This window comes from Lithobates pipiens, unplaced genomic scaffold, assembly GCF_037356315.1.
Source record: "Lithobates pipiens isolate NorthernLeopardFrog02 unplaced genomic scaffold, aLitPip1_a1.2 Scaffold_19, whole genome shotgun sequence".
Lineage (NCBI taxonomy): Eukaryota > Metazoa > Chordata > Amphibia > Anura > Ranidae > Lithobates > Lithobates pipiens.
Window position 1 is genome coordinate 222,901,313 of NW_027507764.1, and position 20,172 is coordinate 222,921,484.

At 42.4% G+C, this 20,172-nt stretch overlaps 1 protein-coding gene across 7 annotated transcripts in view; it reads right to left on the bottom strand.

The window, feature by feature from the left end:
* The window catches only part of GOLGA4 (golgin A4), a 223,384-nt gene that overhangs the window by 62,767 nt on the left and 140,445 nt on the right, over positions 1-20,172 (bottom strand). For all 7 annotated transcript variants that reach the window (XM_077491722.1, XM_077491720.1, XM_077491725.1 and 4 more), the window contains 2 exons: positions 18,908-19,029; positions 8,724-8,854 (listed from right to left, as the gene is read on the bottom strand). In XM_077491722.1, coding sequence (XP_077347848.1) covers positions 8,724-8,854; positions 18,908-19,029 — 253 coding nt within the window. The remainder of the gene's footprint in view (positions 1-8,723; positions 8,855-18,907; positions 19,030-20,172) is intronic.

A 20,172-nucleotide genomic window follows, 5' to 3' on the forward strand; every position in this document is an offset into this window, starting at 1 on the left:
CTTTAATTGCGTCAATTGCAAAACACAATGCGCTAGGCAGTTCAGCTAAATCTTGGGCCTGCTGAACTGGAATCTTTCTAAAAACCTGTTTCAGCTGGTCTTTTAGGGATTGACAAATGCCTTTTGCAACAGCAGCAGGTTGATTTAACGCGCCTGCCGTAGAAAAAGTATTCAGTAAAGACTCTAGCCTTTTATCTACTGGATCCCTGATCATCTGATCATTGTCTACAGGACAAGTCAGGCTTTTATTCACAGAGGAGATAGCAGCATCCACTATTGGAATACTCCATTTCCTGGTAAATTTCTCTTCCATAGGATAGAGATTTGAAATTTTTTTAGGAGTGAGAAAATGCTTATCTGGGTGAACCCAATCGGCATATATAAGCTGTTTCAGCAATGGATGAACAGGAAAGGCGTGAAGAGCCTGTAGGGGCTTTAGCGAACCTAGTGAAGAAATGGGCCTTTCGGCTGACTCTGTCAAGGTTAACTTGAAAGCAGAGAGGACCATTTCAGTAAGGGATTGTGCTAGCAATTTCTCAGATTGCAAGGCTGAAAAAGGTTCTTCCTCTTCCTCTGGCCAGTGCTGCTCCTTTGACAGGAAGTCCAGAATGGGGGAGGGAGATCTATCGCGTTTCGTCCCACTCTGGGAAGAGGATGCGATTAAAGCAGCTAGCCTCTATTCTAACCCAACCAGAGCTGAGGATAAGGCATCCTTAGTAACAAACAGGGGCTGGAGGATTGGAAACAGCTGCTGCACCAGGGAAATAAAACGGCTCATCCTGGTCAGCTACCTCTGGTCTGTCTGGAGAGGAAAGTACTATGGAGGCATGACCAGGGTTCTCAGAGCCTGATGGAGATGCCTTTGGAACCTTTTTTGCGGCGGGAGGGGGTTGAAACCACCTTTTTAGGAGGCATAGTGCAAGCAACAAACAGAGGTAAATAAATAGACAAGCGCATCCACTGCTGATCCTTAGTCCAGCAATAAATGCTGCTAATTATAGTCAGCCTGATGCTTGAGCAAAAGTGCCATTCAGAATGTATGTATACATCCCCCAAAAGCCCCCAAGTTACCACTGTGTCTCCTCTGTCAGTTAGATGCTCTCCTGGCTGAAAACTAGGACGTCAATGCTGAACTCATGTTCCCAGCCTCGCGCTAAGCCACGCCATTCGTACCGCCCCGGGAACGCCTCTGTAATTCAAACTGAGATTCCTGCTTGGGATCTCGGCAGCGGTGGGGGGTGGGGTGGGAAATGAGTGGCACATACGGGTCAGGTATGGAAGGAAGCCCTGAAGGAAGGGGGAAATCCCGGCCCTATGGGGAGGAGGCAGACTGCTCATGGTCTTACAAGGAGGATACTGTGCTATGGGGAGCTGCAGTAATTCCTCTGCCCTTCATCCAAAGTGGCTGCGACCCTCCTGCAGAACCCCATGAGAGATATGCAAAAAAATCCCCTTCTCTTTTTTTTTGGCTATTGTGGAGACAAATAATGACTTAACCATTAAGTAGGCTCCCTGCGCCATCTAGTGGTGATCTATGCATGAAAATAATTTTTTTATTTATTTTTTGCTCAAAGAAGAATCTTAAGTAAACCAAGTTCCTTGGGACCTTCACTTACCTTATCCCCGCCGCAGGATTCTGTTGGTAACCAGCCAGATCCAATCTTCATCCATCACGGCGGGCTGAGACAAAGACCTTCAGGGACCGGGTTCCTTAAAAGGGATTTCCACTCCCCTGGACCTGTATAGCTCCTTGCCAGAAAGGCTTTTGTATTTAATAACCAAAGAACTGGGTCCCAGGGTCCAGTCCTTTCAAGAGAGGCATTACAGGAAAAACCTTGTTCCTTCGGTGATTAGGACCGGTACCATTCACTTTTGGCCTTTAAATGGCACTTTGAATAGATTCAGTTTTGTTAGCTTACTCGTCCAGCAAGGATTGCTCCAGTGGAGCTCTTCATAAAAACATCTTTAACCGTGACCAACACCTTAGACACTGGCGAAAAAATGGAGGCGCTATATAGGGAGGCAACTTCCTGTCTTGGGCGTGCCAGTGCCCATCACCTAAAGTTGGCTATATACCCATTTTTTTTTAAAGTAATTTCCTAGAGATAAATTCTATATTGAGATAAGTACCACTTTCTCCATGTTTGAAATAAATGTAAAGCTCTAAAGTGTATAAAAATGCTGACTATCAAGTTTTAGAAAAGTAAAAAGTATAAAATAATATCAATGGGCTTTTCAAGGAAAGTACATAAGGAAAGATTTTGGACTAAGGAAATATTAAGAGTTTTTATCTATAGAATTATCACTGTTGTAAGAAAATTGAGATGAAACATCACATCATGCACACCACAGGTACCTCTTGAGCAATCAGAAGTAAACTATTCCAATGAATGTAGTACAGCCTTATGTGACTGGTAAACATTATTTTCAATTCCTGAAAGGCACATTTTGCAATTAAATTTTTTAGCATACAACTGATATATGGCAATGAACAACATCTATTTAAAGATACACTCCACTTTTGTTGAGAAAAAAAAAAAAACCATTACAGTCTGGGTGATCTACAGTATCTCACAAAAGCGAGTACATCTCTCACATTTTTGTAAATATTTTATTATATCTGTTCATGTGAAAAAAACAGAAGAAATTACACTTTGCTACAATGTAAAGTAGTGAGTGTACAGCTTGTATAACAGTGTAAATCCGCTGTCCCCTCAAAATAACTCAACACAGCCATTAATGTCTAAACCACTGGCAAGAAAAGTGAGTACACCCCTAAGTAAGCATGTCCAAACTGGGCTCAATTAGCCATTTTCCCTGCCTGATGTCATGTGACAAGGTCTCAGGTGTGAATGGGAAGCAGGTGTGTTAAATTTGGTGTTATCGCTCTCACTCTCTCATACTTGTCACTGGAAGTTCAACATGGCCTCTCGTGGCAAAGAAAAAAAGAATTGTTGCTCTACATAAAGTTGGCCTAGGCTCCAAGAAGATTGCCAAGACCCTGAAACACAGCTGCAACAGGGTGGCCAAGACCATACAGTAGTTTAACAAGACAGGTTCCACTCAGATCAGTCCTCACTATGGTCAACCAAAGAAGATGAGTGCACGTGCTCAGCATCATATCCAGAGGTTGTCTTTGGGAAATAGATGTATGAGTGCTGCCAGCATTGCTGCAGAGGTTGAAGGGATGGAGGGGTGATCCTGTCAGTGCTCAGACCATAGGTTGCACACTGCATCAAACTGGTCTGCATGGTTGTCCCAGTAGGAAGCCACTTATAAAGAAGATGCACAAGGAAGTCTGCAAACCGTTTGCTAAAGACAAGCAGACTAAGGACATGGATTACTGGAACCATGTCCTGTGGTCTGATGAGACCAAGATAAACATATTTGGTTCAGACGGTGTTAAGCATGTGTGGCAGAAAGCAGGTGTGGATTGCAAAAACAAGTATGTCTTCCCTGCAGTCAAAGCATGGTGGATAGAGTGTCATTGTCTGGGACTGCATGAGTGCTGCCAGCACTGGGGAGCTATAGTTCATTGAGAGAACCATGAATGCCAACATGTACTCTGACATACCGGAGACGAGCATGATCCCCTCCCTTCAGAGGCTGGGCCACAGGGCAGTATTCAAACAAAAAACGAGGGTAAAAGGTGATGGACTGGCCAAGCATGTTGCCAGACCTAAACCCTGTTGAGCATATGTGGGGCATCCTCAAAACGGAAGGTAGAGGCGCGCAAGATCTCTAACATCCACCATCTAACTGATGTCGTCATGAAGGAGTGGAAGAGGACTCCAGTGGCAATCTGTGAAGCTCTGTTGAACTCCATTCCCAAGAGGGTTAAGGCAGTGCAGAAAAATAATGGTGGCCACATAAATTAAATTGACAGTTTGGGCACAATTTGGACATTTTCACTAAGGGGTGTACTCACTTTTGTTACCAATGGTTTAGACATTAATGGCTGTGTGTTGTTATTTTGAGGGGACAGCAAATGTACACTGTTATACAAGCTGTACACTCACTGCTTTACATGGTAGCAAAGTGTTATTTCAGTGTTGTCACATGAAAAGATATATTAAAATATTTACAAAAATGAGGAGTGTATTCACTTTTGTGAGATACTGTATGTACATTGCAAGGATTTGAACAAACTGTTGCAGATTCCTACCTTTTGTTATTCTGAAGGAATAGCTGTTTGTCAGCAGCTGCACCTGCAGGGCTCTAATAAGGAAAGTGGCTGGGTCTACATCCCTTTAGAAATTATTTCCTTTTGAGAGTAAAAACTTAATTTTTGTTGCAAGGGATGTCAAAAATTTTACTTGTGTCTTATTGCAAACTTCTAGGAAAATCAATAAGTCAATCCCACAAGCAGGATATTACATTGGGGGGGGGGGGGGGGGGGGTGTTCTGTACACATCTATATACAGAATGCCTCCAGGTAGCTATATTGCATTTTACAGAAAATGACTGCAGATTGAAAAGGAAATGGAATTTTAGATAACATTTCATTTCAATATGACTTGTGTCACAATTGTATACACTATACATATTTTATTTATTTTCCCCAGAAAAATGGAGTTACCCTTTAAAGATCTGAGAGTTGTTTACAGGTGTCCCAAACATGCCAACAATGGTAAACGGTGTGCTGGGAAATTATAATCTGGCTATGCTTGATGAAGAAATCATGTGTAAAATGCACATTTTTACCTGCTGTAAAGTGCTTTTCTATGTGCACAGATAGGTATATTTATTGCAGGAGCCATAGTGGTGTTGTATGAATCTTTAGCAAGAGCTACAAAACACTCCTCACAGTGTACAGCACAGAAAGTTTTATGGACCTAGTCCACTGCTCTTCAAATAACTCCAAATGCCTATTTCTCCTGATAAATCCATAGGATTCAACTAAATTCATCTAAGCTTTGCCATAATACCAGATGGATTTATATAATCTCAAGACAGAATCAAATAGTTGTGTAAGGCCGCGTACACACGGGCGGACTGTTCGCCCAACTTTGTCCGCTGAACAGTGTTTGGGCGGACAGTCTGCTCGTGTGTGGGCTTTCAGCGGACAGTTTCAGCGGACAGTTGGACGGACAAGGTTTTTCGGAAATTCCGAAAAACTGTCCGCTGAAACCTTGTTTCAGCGAACAGCCCGCTCGTGTGTAGGCTTGTTCGTCAAACAAAGTTGCGCGCATGCTCAGAAAGGATTTTCACGCCGAAAGCTATAATGCAGTGTATAGGACGTCGTATTTTTCGTCCCGTCGTACGTGCTGTTCACGTCATCGCGCACGGTTTCAGCAAACTGTTCGTTCGTCGTGTGTGGGCATGTCCGTCCATGCTAATTTTGAGCGGACTGTTTGCTGAAACTGTTGGACGGACGCGCGTGTGTACGCGGCCTAACAATTACAATTTTAGAGATTCTTAAAAAGGGAATTCCATACGGTTTACCTTTTGTAGAACCACTATCAGCAGCTCAAACATTATGACCTAACTAAAGTACATTTTTCTAAATCTGCCAATTCATATATAGATTTCTTTCGTTCTGCTTGCAGGCTATTCTGACCACTAGCTTTCAGGATACCCAAGCCATGCCAACATTTTTTTATATGCCTGTGCCCTACCATTTAAAAAGAGAATCTATAATGAGTTTGAGTCTTTAGATTGCTAGACTGCTACCGGATATTTAACCACTTGACCTCCGGAAGATCCCCCCCCCCCCCTTCATGACCAGGCCATTTTTTGCAATATGGCACTATGTTATTTACCTAACAATTGTGCAGTCATGCAAAGCTGTACCTAAATAAAATTTATATTATTTTTTTCCCCCACAAATAGAAGGTATTTGATCACCTCTGTGTTTTAAATGTTTTGTGCTATAAACAAAAAAACACCAACAATTTTGAAAAATAAAAAAACTATATTTTTTACTTTCTGCTATAAAACAAATCTAATAAATGAAAAAAAAAGCCTTCATAAATTTAAGCCAATATGTATTCTGCTGCATATTTTTCGTAAAAAAAAAAAAAAAAATCCCAATAGGCATATATTGGCCTCTCCACAGTAGAATTGATTTGGATAGACTGTTGTGGTAAAGGCTGTTGAGGTATGGAATAAATACGGTCGTCCTCACAAGTTAACATACACTGGCAGAATTTATGAATTCTTGGCCATTTTTCAGAGAATGTGAATGATAACACAAAACATTCTGCACTCATGGTTAGTGTTTGGCTGAAGCCATTTATTATCAATCAACTGTGTTTACTCTTTTTAAATCATAATGACAACAAAACTACCCAAATGACCCTGATCAAAAGTTTACATTTATGATTTTGACCTGACAACATGCACACAAGTTGACAGAAAGGGGTTTGAATTGCTATTAAAGGTAACCATCCTCACCTGTGATCTGTTTGCTTGTAATTAGTGTCTGTATAAAAAGGTCAATGAGTTTCTGGACTCCTGATAGACCCTTGCATCTTTCATGCAGTGCTGCACTGACGTTTCTGGATTCTGAGTCATGGGGAAAGCAAAAGAATTGTCGAATGATCTGTGGGGAAAATGTAGTTGAACTATATAAAACAGGAAAGGGATATAAAAAGATATCCAAGGAACTGAGAACGCGAATCAGCAGTGTTCAAACTCTAAATCAAGAAGTGGAAAATGAAGGGTTCTGTTGAAACAAAACCATGGTCAGGTAGACCAAGTAAAATTTCTGTCATAACGTTCTGGAAAATTGTTTGGGGTGCAAAGAAAAACCCACAAATAACTTCAGGTGAAATACAGGACTCTAAAAACATGCGGTGTGGCTGTTTGAAGATGCACAAAAAGGAGGCACTTGAAGAAAGATGGGCTGCATGGTCGAGTCTCCAGAAGAAAGCAATTACCACAAAGTATCCCGCTAACAATATGCCCAACAGCACAGAGACAAGCCTCAAACCTACTGCCACTGCCACACATCATTTTGGAGTGATGAGAGCAAAACTGAGCTTTTTGGCCACAACCATAAACACTACATTTGGAGAGGAGTCAACAAGACCTATAATAAAGGTACGGCGGTGGATCGCTGATGTTTTGGGGATGTGTGAGCTACAAAGGCACAGGATATTTGGTCAAAATTGCTGACAAGATAAATGCAGTAAATGATCAAAAAATACTGGAGGAACATTAGCATTCATCAGCCAGGAAGCTGTGCATGGGGCATACTTGGACATTCCAACATGACAATGATCCAAAACACAAGGCCAAGTCAACCTTTCATTGGTTACAGCAGAATAAAGTGAAGGTTCTGGAGTGGCCATCTCAGTCTCTTGACCTCAATATCACTGAGCCACTCTGGGGAGATCTCAAAACGTGCAGTTCATGCAAGACAATCCAAGAATTTACAGGAACTGGAGGCTTTTTGCCAAGAGGAATGGGCAGCTTTACCATCTGAGAAGATAAAGAGCCTCATCCACAAATACCACAAAAGACTTCAAGCTGTAATTGAGGTTAAAGGGGGCAATACACAGTATTAAGAACTTGGGTATATAAACTTTTGATCAGGGTCATTTGGGTAGTTTCTGTTGCCATTATGATTTAAAAAGAGTAAACGCAGTTGATTGATAATAAATGGCTTCAGCCAAACACTAATCATGAGTGAAAGAAAAGTTTATGTGTTATCGTTCATATTCTCTGAGAAAAGAAATAATAAAATCTGCCATGATATGTAAACTTAAGAGCACAACTGTAAGAGTCTGTTCAATTACATGATCAATGCCTTGAATTCAAGCAGAGACTTCTATGTGGGACCCCTAGAGGGCAACTGACTGTTGAAATGTGGGCTTGGGAATATGTCTAATTGTTGCACGCCACAGACTGTCTGGAATCTGTAATGCGGTTTCTTGATTTTTAATTCTTGATAAAACGTATTCTTGATATATAAAAAAAAAAAAACATATATTGATTGGTTTACACAAACGTTACAGTTAGGGGTCAACCGATTATCAGAGTGGCCAATTATTAGGGCTGATATTCATAATTTTTCAAAATATCGATATAGGTCAGAAACTTACCGATATTGGTGTGGGGCCAACTCACATGGTTCACAGTTGATGGTTGCAGGGAACAGAGGTCACTGCTATGGAGGGGAAGTGGTAAAGAGGATATGGCTATGGGGGTATAGAGGACAGTCCAATTGGAGGGGGGGGGGGGGGTAGGTGATGTGAAGGGTGTACAAAAGGCACTGTTTTGGGGGCACAAGAAACTTCTATAGGGGGTGGGGCAGAGGACAAAACATGGGGAGGGTTTGTAAAGGGGCAGAGGACAAAACAATGGGGGGGGGGGTGATGTGAAGGGGCACAGAACACTACAGTGGGGGCGATGTGGAGGGAGCCAGAGGACACTATGCTGAGTATATATTGGGAGCTTGGGGGCTATCTTCCCTTCACTGGTCTCCATGTCAGGCCAGGGACAGGTCCAGATTGCCGTTACGGATCTGGCTCCTAACTTTTTTAGCTGGCTCCTAGATTCCAAGCAAATTTGTCAAGCCCTGCTGTAATGGGTAGGTGACTGGGGCAGAACAACATTTTTTATTGCTAAAGGCTTAATCATGATTTTATAGCAATAGGTTATTTCCCAGAGTTTCGGGTATTGCATTTATGAAAAACAAAATTCTATTGCAAATAAACATTTTCCAATACCAAATTAGTTACTATAGTAACAAATCTGACCAGGCCTTTAACTCTTACCTCAAAGAGTTCTTCGTACTTTTTGACCGTTCTCTTTAAGTCATCTTCTTTCTCTGCAATTTTTTTATGAAGTTGTGTTGTTTCTATATGATGCGATTGCATTAATTCAGCCTCAACCTCCTGTGCTTTGCCTTAAACAGAGAGAATCTTGTTATTTAATCAGTAGATTTAGTCCTTACAAAACTATACTTAGTAGTTTTTAATTTATTACAGATCAGAAGAAAAGATTTATTACTGATAACGAATGATCTCCACTAAACTGTAGAGTGTTACTGTCCAGCAAATATTAGATAATCTAATACACAAATGTAAAAATCACGAAATCCTTAAAACTGGCCATAGATGCATCACAATTTGGCTGGTTCAGCCAGGCCTGGACGAATTTTGATCCATCTATGGCCATTCCAGAGTACAGGTTTGTTGGAAAATTATCTATCTACACCACATCTCTAATCAGTGTATTCTAACAGTAGGGGCTGTCAGGATACAACACAGTGGGGAGTTTTCGCTTTCCAATCAGCCTGCAGCCAGCATTGAAGAAAAATCAGGCACAGAAGATCTTAACATATACTCTACACCATGAAGTCTGCTTTTGCAACCCACTGTTTTGCTATTGGGTATACTGGGGAGTTTTTTGTTTTTCTATATTAGTTGGCTTGTTGTAATGTGCTGAGAATCATAATAATAGTAGTTTATTTCAAACATGTAAAAAACATTAAACATAAAGAAGAAATAGCAAGAGTAAAGTGAAATAATTCAGCCCTGGAAAGGATTTACTTGCTTCCTGACCAAGCCCTTTTTTGCGATACAACACTGCGTCGCTTTAACTGACAATTGTGCAGTTGTGCGTCGTTATCCCCAAATAAAATTTAAGTTGTTTTTTTCCCCACAAATAGAGCTTTCCTTTGGTGGTATTTGATCACTGATGTGGTTTTTATTTCTTGCTCTATAAACAAACAAACCAAAAAAAAAAAAAAGAGTTATAATTTTGAAAAAAAAAAAGCAATAATTTTTTGCTATAATAAATATCCCCAAAAAAAAAAAAATATATATATATATATATATATATATATATATATATATATATAAAAATTTCCTCCACAGTTTGGGCCAATATGTATTCTTCTACATATTTTTGTTAAAAAAAAAATTGCAATAAGCGTATAATTTGTTTTGCACAAAAGTTAACGCGTCTACAAAATAGGGGATAGATTTATGACATTTTTATTAATAATTATTTTTATTATTAGTACTGGTGGAGATCTGCAATTTGACATTGCGGTGGACAGCTCAGACACTTTTGACACTATTTTGGACCATTGGCATTTATACAGCGATCAGTGCAAGAAAAATGCACAGATTAATGTGTGTCACTGGCAGGGAAGGGGTTAAAAATTAGGGGGCGAACTGTGTTCCCTCAGCATGTTCTAACTGAAGGGGGGTGGGCTCATTAAAACATGACAGCGATCACGAATTCCAATATATTATACTAATTACTAGTAATCTTGCTTTACAATCATACATACAGACACACCGATGCATTCATTCATACAGTGCCTTCAAAAAAGTATTCATATCCCTTGAAATTTTCCACATTATGTCATGGTACAACCAAAAACGTAAATGTATTATGTTGGAATTTTACGTGATAAACCAACACAAAGTGGCACATAATTGTCAAATGGAAGAAAAATGGTTTTTAAATTGTTTTACAAATAAATATCTAAAAAGTGTGGCGTGCATTAGTACTCAGCCCCTTTTACTCCGATACCCCTAACTAAAATCGAATGCAACCAACTGTCTTCAGAAGTCACCCAATTAGTAATCAAAAGTGCACCGTGTGTAATTTTATCTCAGTATATATAAACAGCTGTTCTGTGAAGCCCTCAGAGGGTTGTTAGAGAACCTTAGTGAACAAACAGCATCATGAAGGCCAAGGAACATACCTGACAGGCCAGGGATAAAGTTGTGGAGAAGTTTAAAGCAGGACTAAGTTATAAAAAAAATATTCCAAGCTTTGAACATCTCATGAAGCACTGTTCAACGCATCATCCGAAAATGGAAAGAGTATGGCACAACAGCAAACCTACCAAGACATGCCATCTACCTCAACTAACAGGCTGGGCAAGGAGAGCTTTAACCAGAGAAGCAGCCAAGGAGCCCATGTTAACTCTGGAGGAGCTGCAGAGATCCACAGCTCTGGTAGGAGAATCTGTTCACAGAACAACTATTAGTAGTGCACTCCACAAATCTGGCCTGTATGAAAGAGTAGAAAGAAGAAAGCCATTGTTGAAAGAAAGCCATAAGAAGTCCCATCTGCAAGAAGTCATATGGGGACAAAGCAAACATGTGGAGGAAGGTGCCCTGGTCAGATGAGACCAAAATTTAACTTTTTGGGCTAAAAGCAAAACGCTGTGTGGTGGAAAATTAACACTGCACATCACCCTGAACACACCATTGTCACCGTGAACCATGGTGGTGGCAGCATCATGTTGTAGGGATGCTTTTTTTCACCAAGGACAGGGGAGCTAGTCAGAGTTGTTATGAAGATGGATAGGACCAAATACAGGGCAATTTTAGAAAAAAAGTCTTCAAAAGACTTGAGACTAGGCAGAGATTCACCTTCCAGCAGGACAACAACCCTAAACATACAGCCAGAGCTACAATAAAATGGTTTAGATCAAGCATCTTCATGTGTTAGAATGGCCAGGTCAAAATCCAATTGAGAATCTGTGGTAAGACTTGAAAAATGCTGTCCACAGACACTCTCCAAACTGACAGCGCTTGAGCTATTTTGCAAAGAAGAATGGTAACAAAATTTCACTTTCTAGATGTGCAAAGCTGGTAGAGACATACCCAAAAAGAATTGCAGCTGTAATTGCAGCGAAAGGTGGTTCTACAAAGTATTCACTCAGGAGTGCTTTATATTTTCAACCATTTATCATTTTTCTGCCACTTCACAATTATGTGGGACTTTGTGTTGGTCTATTACATAAAATCTATTTACGTTTTTGGTTGTAACACAAACAAATGTGGAAAATACAACAAAAAATTGAAAAATAACATGCATCGACAACCACTGGGCGGGACACCAACAACTGCACCACCAATTGAAAAGTCTTCAGCTTTTCCGAAGGGAGAAAAACTCTCGCCCCTGAGGAGTTCAGAATCAATCCCAGGTACTCCAGGTGCTAAGTCGGCACCAACACCGAATTCTGGAGGTTCAACATCCAGCCAAACTCCCGGAGAGTCTGTATGGTGATCGCCACATCCTCCCTTAATTCTGAGGCAGAAGTTGCTCTCAGGAGGAGGTCATCCAGGTAACCCACTATTGCAATCCCTCGTCTTAGCGACGCCAGAATTGGGGCTAGCACCTTGGTGAAGACCCTTGGTGCCGTCGCTGGGCCAAAGGGGAGAGCTACAAATTGGTAGTGCTCTTCTCCGACCGCAAATCGTAGAAACCTCTGATGCCTGATGCATATGAGGACATGCAAGTATGCGTCCTTGACGCCAAAAAATCCCCCTGATGGAATGCAGAGACCACAAAATGAACAGATTCCATCATGAACCTTAGCACCTTCACAAAGCAGTTGAGGGCCCTGAGATCCAGGACCGGATGAACCCCTTCCTTCTTTGGGACTACAAACAGATTGGAGTAGAATCCCTGAAACCTTTCCGGCGTTGGGACGGGTACTATCAACCCGCGCAGCAGCAGGTCCTGTACTGCCCCAAACAGGGCCTCCCGATAAGCCAGAGATGATGAAGGTTGGAGGTAAAAAATACGTTTGGCGGACAAGAAAGAAATGATCTTGTAGCATGACTAAACCAGTTCACAGACCCACTGGTCGAAAAGGAGGGAGGTCCACCATACCGTAGACTCTGCAAGGCGGCCCCCTTGGAAAGGCAAACCCGCCAGCACTTTCTTAGATGCCTGGTCCGCGGATCAGCATTTAAGCCAAATCAGGCGACGCAGCGCTACTGCCGATACCGAGGCCCTAGAAAGCAAAGGGACCATATCCAGGGCCGCATCACAGACATATTTAAGGCCCTGCACCAACGGGTTTGCTAGTTCCACGCAGATCGGGGAAACCTGTTCCTTCTCCAACTCACGGTGCAACAAATTAGCCTATTGTCAGGGCTGGCTTAGCCCTTCCTTCTCTGGGCTGGCTGCTCAGCTGTCAGCTAATTGCCAGCTCCCATCTCTCTCCACAGTTACCAGCTGTTCCTTATCCAGCTCGTCTGACCTGCCTCCTTAAAGCTGTCCAGCTCACTTCATATCTGCCTTCGCCTTGGTCACATCACTAGAAACCATCTCCTGCGGTTCTGTTCAAAGCCTAGATTGCTGACATCCCTTCTGGCTCCTTATCCTGCTTGCTGTTGCTCTACTTGGATCCCTGACTTCTGGCCTGGCCGATTACCCTATCTGGTTATTGAACTCTGGACTGGCTGACTACTCGATCCGGTTACTGGACTCTGGCTACGCTTTCTCTATTTACCTTTTTATTTTTATTTAATAAACAAGTGTCATTTAATTGTACTTCTGTCTCGATCTGATTCATGGTTTCTGACACCCATTCAGTAATGCTGACCCCACCACCATAAACATGGACCGGGCAACCGCCTCGGCTCTTCTGTCGGCAGGGTCCTTGAAAGAGGGGGACCCTTCCACCGGAATTGTAGTTACCTTATTTAACCTGGATACCGGGGGTTCAATAACCGGAGATGTCCATTTTATCAGGAAACTCTCCTCAAAGGGTTAACGCACCGCCATCCGTCTCGGGACTGAAAAGGCCCGCTGCGGGCCTCCCCACTCCTCGTAAATAAACGTATCAAAATAAGTTATATACGGAAACACCTTAGCAGTGCGGGCTGGCTTGTGGGAACCAAAAGGGACCGACACCTCTGCAGATGCCCACGTCGTATCCTCTATCTTTAAGGTATCCCGCACCGCTGTAATAAGTGCTCCTACGAGCGATTTTTCCTGCGCTGACAGGAGTCATCCTCACTGTCCTGGTCCACATCCTCTGAAACGTCAGAACAGGGGCTGCTTGCCACAGCAGGATCAGAGTCTAAATCAGAGCTCTCCTCAATGGGCGGGGGGGGGAGCGTTTTTATCCCCCCTTGCGCCCACACGCCGCTTCTACCCTGGCAACAAAACATGCCAGGACCGCCAACAGAGCGTCCATAGGCACCGCAGGTGGGTGCAGGGGAACCGGTTGCTTTAACAGGGAAGAAGCGACAGCTTCTGATGCCATGCTGGCCCACTGTCGCCTGTCAACCTTCAGGAACTATGGCAAGTAACGAAAAATGCCCACCCTCCTAGTTGCCACAGACTGAATGGCCTCTCGCAGGACTCACCACCCTGACCCAGGTACTGCGCTGTGCTGCTGCTGTCCACTCTACCCGCCACGAGGTGTCCTGTGTCAGATTCGCTGTTTCAGGTTTAACCAGCGCTCAGTGCTAGAGTAAAACAATTCTGATGCTACTAAAAAAATGGCCGCTGGCCTCCTCAGTAAAAGCGCCCACAACCGACGGAAAATGGCCACCGGACTCCAAGAAAATGGCCGCGGTTAAGCACATGGCTGCATCTAAAAGAAAATGGCAACGGCCACCGAAAAATGGCCACGGCCAGTCCCCACATGCAGCACACAGATACCCCAAGGATGGCACTAAAATAGGGAAAAAGCAAGTGGACCACCAAACGCCCATCGCAGCCCCGTCAGGACCCAGAAAGCTCCCAGAGGACCCCTGGCCAGGTACGTGCTCCGCATCCCCTATGCCCAGTCACACAGCAGCCCCTTAGCATGGGGAGGTGGGAAAGGGAGAGAAGAAAGGAAGATGGAGAGACCGCTTAGTTGACCTCCCAGGGAATGCCTAGCTGCTCCATCCTGCCAAAACAGGTGGAACCGTACTTACCCCTCCTGCTGGGACTGCTGGACGCATTCCATGGACAGGCCCATCACCCAAGCAGTACGGGGTGGCTGTCGGCCACGGCACACTGTGACGCGGACAGCATTAGTCTGGTCATATGTGTGGCCCGGAGCATATAGCTCACCGGTCGCTCCTGGACCAGACAGGGCATGTCGCGGCCGACCTAGTGCGGAGCTAAGGTCTGCACACACTCAATGGCCAGGCTGGGTAGACTACCAGGATCTATATTATCCAGCCTGCCCCCAGTCCGGCTGTTGACTTGTAGATCACAGGAGTCAAAAAACTGCAAAAAAAAGAAAAAATTTCAAGGACCATTGTTCCCCACAGGGAGCCAAGTCCTTCTCTTAGACCAGGCAGAAAAAAAAACGAGCTGCTGGAAGCAGAGTGAGGGGTTATAGTCAGTAGGACCACCCCCTGGGCGGTAATGTACAGCTTTGCTGTTTTTATGTGTTCTGCTTAGTCCTCTCCTGAAGGTGGCGATATAACCCTAAGGTCAAGATTAAAGGTGCTGTGTCCCTCAATAAACGAAAGAGAAAAGCAAAAAGTAAAACAATAATAATTCAAACCCCTTCATTCTTGTACCTTGTAAGAATCATCTCTTTATACCTCTTTTTAAGCTGGTTTATGCTTGGACATTTCTTGAGCTCCACAATGAGGCCTCATCCTCACTGGATGTTATTGCTGCTGCTTTTAGGGGCGCCAGGTGCTTTTTTCCTGCATCTAAACTCCCCTGCATGTTAGCCTATGTGCCCATGTATTTTCTGCAAAAATGCTGCTGGCTTCTAGGAGAGTTCTATTTGCATGAGGCCTATCCGCACAAAGTCTTGAAATCAGATGTTGCCCTTAGATTATAGTCCCTCTCCCTTTCCATGAATCATTTTTGAATATTGCCCAGTAGTAAATAGTTTTTTGCTTTAAATAGTATTTGTGCTGTCTATAATTGCACCTTATTCAAACATTTTACAAGTTTTACCTAAGAATAATGAACTTGTGTGATCCCTATATCCTGCCCTATAAATGATCCGTATTGCTCTCTTTTGCAATGTGATTATTGGATATATACTATTTATACTGTAAAATTATTGCCCCAAACCTCTGCACAATAATCAAGATATGGCAGAACCATTGAACAATATAACTTACGGAGTGATTTATAATCCAGAACTCTTGATATTAAAGCGGGATTCCACTGTCTGCAACTTTTTTTTTTTTTTAGCAATATGACAATAAAAAACACTGTTAATTATAGCACTCACTTCCGTTTTAAAAACGATTGTTTGTCCGTGTTGTCCGCATTGGAGAACTTTTAAAATCTCTTTGTGACCGTTGTCATTTTGCCTGTGGGCATGTGAAGCCCACAGGCATCCTCTTCCGGGATACGGGCATGCTGATGGACCAGCATGCACCGCCCGTTAGAGCGCCGATCTCGCGCATGCGCAGTATCGCCGCCATCAACTGCACAGGTTGTCATCACAACGGGCGGCGTCGTAGGAAGTCCCGCCCCGTACAGACGCCGCACAGACTCCTGGGAAATAAAAACAACGATCCCAGGAGCCTCTGCGGCCGAGAGGAAGAACTGACCTGCCGCTGAAGCCCCACCCATTTCCGCAGTGGCACCGCCCCTTTCCGGAATATCCAGAGGCGGGAAATTTGAAAGAAGAAGAAAACAGAAGAAGACATCAGAAAGGTAAGAGGGATTTCTAGCGATTAGGGAAGGGGGGATCACATAGACGTAGGACTAGTAATTAGGGTGGACCTCCGCTTTAACTATTACGATACAAAATCTTTTGATATTAACCTCTTCCAATTATATATCTATTAGTGTGTTAGTTTTGCAGTCCCCAAAAAATATTACTCATGTTTTGTTCAGATCTAATGATAAATTTATTTCTATCAAACAATAATTAAAGTATTACCTTGGGGGATGCAGACTAGAATATTACAATCACCAAGCAGCAAATTATATCACCTGTAATGTATTTCAGTTATCTTGCAAACCTGGCCAGTTACTGGGTCCTGAGAACAGGAATCAAAAACCACTACTATAGAGTTTCTAGTCTAATGGAATTTTTAATTTGCTCAACTGAATCCATTAATGCCAGTGATGTTGCTCTGTTTGATCTCAATCCATATTGATCTTCCCCGAGTAATTCAGGTTTGTTTATAAATTTGTCCAGCCAGTTTTTTTTTTTCGAGAATTGAGGTAGTAACGACACAGGTCTGTAGTTAGTGAAATGGTATCTGTTCCCTGATTTATACAGATGTATGATTTTTGCTTTTTTCATTTTGCTTGGAAGAATGTCAGTTTGGGACGACACGTTACAGACATGTATTAAATGTTTTCAAATGTCCTCAAATACCCTTTTAACAATAGTCATATAAATGTCATCACGCTCAGTAGATGTTTTATTTTTAGCAACAGTATCTATAATTTCCCTTTCATTCACTGCTGCGAGGAGCATTGAACTCCATCTATAAAAATATCATTCTGCTCCTCAGATGTTACTGGATCAGGGATTTGTTTTGTAAGATCAGGTCCAATACTCACAAGAATGTGTTGAAACTATTAACCACTTCATTCATATTATACTTTTCATTATTATAAATAATATGTATAGCAACTTACTTCTCTAGAGCCATTTTTATTACAGTACTTCGTACATTCAATATCCCTTAAATGTTATTCCTGTTTTATTCCAGTAGTTTATTATAATCAGTTAGGTTTTTTTTCAGATTATTAGCTTAGCTGGTCAGATTTTTCCGAAAAACCCACCCATCAAAGTTCTGCTAACTTGAATAAATATGTTGACACATTTTTTTTAAGAAAACAAAAAAACACACACACACAATTTATTCATTAACCCTTACCCATCCACAATCCCTTTTTAAAGTTACCCATCATGAAGAATTGTTAGAGTGACTGCTGGCTCTCAATTCCATCGGTCATTGACATCTTGGTTCCCCACTGATGACCAGGATCAAATCAGAGGGGTACCTGATTATGTGATCACATTTTGTCAACTTAAAATATTAACAAAGCAAAGTTTTTTTGCTTTGTATGCCCTTAAAAAATACATAAAAACTATTAGGGTGTGCAAATTAGTCAAGAAGTTATTGTAAAGATAACCTATGCATGCCAGCAATGATAACATTTGGAAGGATCGGAGCACTACATCAGCTTGTATAAGATTTTATTTTTTAACACTAAATGTGTTTCTGGGGCTCAGCATTCCCCCTTCATCAGGGCTAAAAACAGGATGACGCAGGAACTTGGATTGGAAAGCAATTCCAGTGCCTGCATCATCCTGTTTTTATTCATGATAAAGGGGGAGTGCTGAGACCCTGAAACGTGTGGGGTGTTACAAAATAAAAATCTTTAAAAAAAAGTCTGAACAAGCTGGTGTGGCACCCCTTTTCCTTCCAAAACTTCTACAAACTCTTCTGGGGGTCCAGCAAGACCCCACAGTTGATGTTAAGCAAGCCCCGAGCACCACAAACCCCCCACCTCGTTAAAACACATCTGCATAAGGCTCAGCACTCCTACATTACAAAGATAATGTTAAAATGAACCAGGGCCAACAGGCATTTATGCCCTTTTGTCAAGGAATTAATAACTTTAAAAAAAATGCTTTTGGTGTGAAATGCTGCTGTGATCCATGAGACCAGATCCATGTGTCCCAAATGTGGAGCTTGCCCATGCTCCAACACTGCAGTAATAGTTGGCAAGCTTCTTACTAAGGTTATTCATATGCGCAGTAATTTTCTTGACTCTTTCTTGATTTTTTTTTTAGGCCATGTTCACATAGGACGTACTATACTGTATATCTGCTCAGGGCTGTTTTTACCCACACGGAACAGGGTAGCACAGCTTTTCCGTCCATTCCGTCCTATTATGTCAATTGGGACACAACAGCCACAGTGTTCCAATATGACAGCAATCCGATTGCATGTGTGTGTCCCCAAACTCACACTGTCTGTGGTCGGAGGGGCTACCTGCAGGGGGATGTACAGCCCTACAGGGGCGTATGTTATAGTACACCTTGTGTGAATGAGGCCTGATGTTCAATCTGATGTTCAGTAATAGTTAATACAAAAGCATAAAGCTAAAAGTGATTGATTTGTGGGCTACCCAGAAGTCAGCCCTAGCAGGATGATCAGTTTTTGTAAATAAATATGTAGTATGCTAATCAGCAAGGTAAAATATTAGAAACTACAACCAGTAATAAAGAAAATGGGATAAAATGCATGCTTACCTATCGTCTCCTGTACAGCAGTTTCAATCTCACGTTCTTTCTGTGCCATCTGTGTATTGAACTCCCTCATTAGTTGTTTTAAAGTGGAATTGTGCTTCAATTCTTGATCTTCCTGCTCATGTCTAGACGAAAGAAAAATGTGTTAAGAGTCATGATGTGTGGCGTTAACAAGGAAAATGTAAACCACTGCACTGTAAAGTTCAAATAAGTGCGTTCACAAGCTTGATCACTTTCTAGACCCAGTGACATCTTTAGGGGATCTGCTCAGATCCCTTAAAATGGTTCTAAAGGCTATCAGTTATTTATTTATTTATTTTTTAACCTTAATGCACTCCCTGCATCCACCAACTGTCCCATTCCCCCAAGCGTACCCCTTCCCCCAATCCCTGACCACACAACTGCCTCCTCCCACTACCCAGCTCTGTCCCCAGCTGCATCTCTTCTCTATGAACTTCCTGCTTTCACAGGAAACAGTAGCAGTGCTGAGGTCAGTAAAATCCTGTTAAGGAGGGAGTGGCTAAACCATGCTATGTGCGTCTATGGGCGTGTACACAGCCTGGCTCGGGAGCACAGTACTTACCCACAGTAAAGAGAGAACAGCTCCGGAGGGGGACCAAAGAAGAGGTAAGTGTCAGAAACCATGAAACAGACCGAGACAGAAGTACAGTAAAATCAGACTTGTTTATTAATAAAAATAAAAAGGTAAATCGAGCAAGTGTAGTCAGCATAGCCAAAGTCCAGTAACCGGATCAGGTAATCAGCCAAACCAGAGTTCAGTAACTAGATCGGGTAATCAGTCAGGCCAGAAGTCAGGGATCCAAGTGGAGCAGTGGTCCAAGAGGAACAGCAAGCAGGATAAGGAGCCAGAAAGGATGTCAGCAAAGCCAGTCTTTAAACAGGAACGCAGGAGATGGTTTCTTGTGATGTGACCAAGGACAAGGCAGGAATGAAGTGAGCTGGAGATCTTTAAGTAGGCGGGACTAACAAGCAGCTCCACAATAGCTGGTTAACTGTGGAGAGAGATGAGAGCTGGAAATTAGCTGGCAGCTGTGCGGCCAGCTCAGAGAAGGAAGGGCTGAGCCAGCCCTCACAGTAAGAGGCAGCTCTGTACAATATCTTTGCACAGAGCAGGTTAGAATAAACTTCATTATTATTTTTAAATAAAGAAATTAGCCTTTACAACCACTTTGATTGCAACGACCAGTGAGAAGAAAAAGAAAGAAGCTCTAAACAGGTGTTCCTGTTGATATAGATGCACTCTTCTG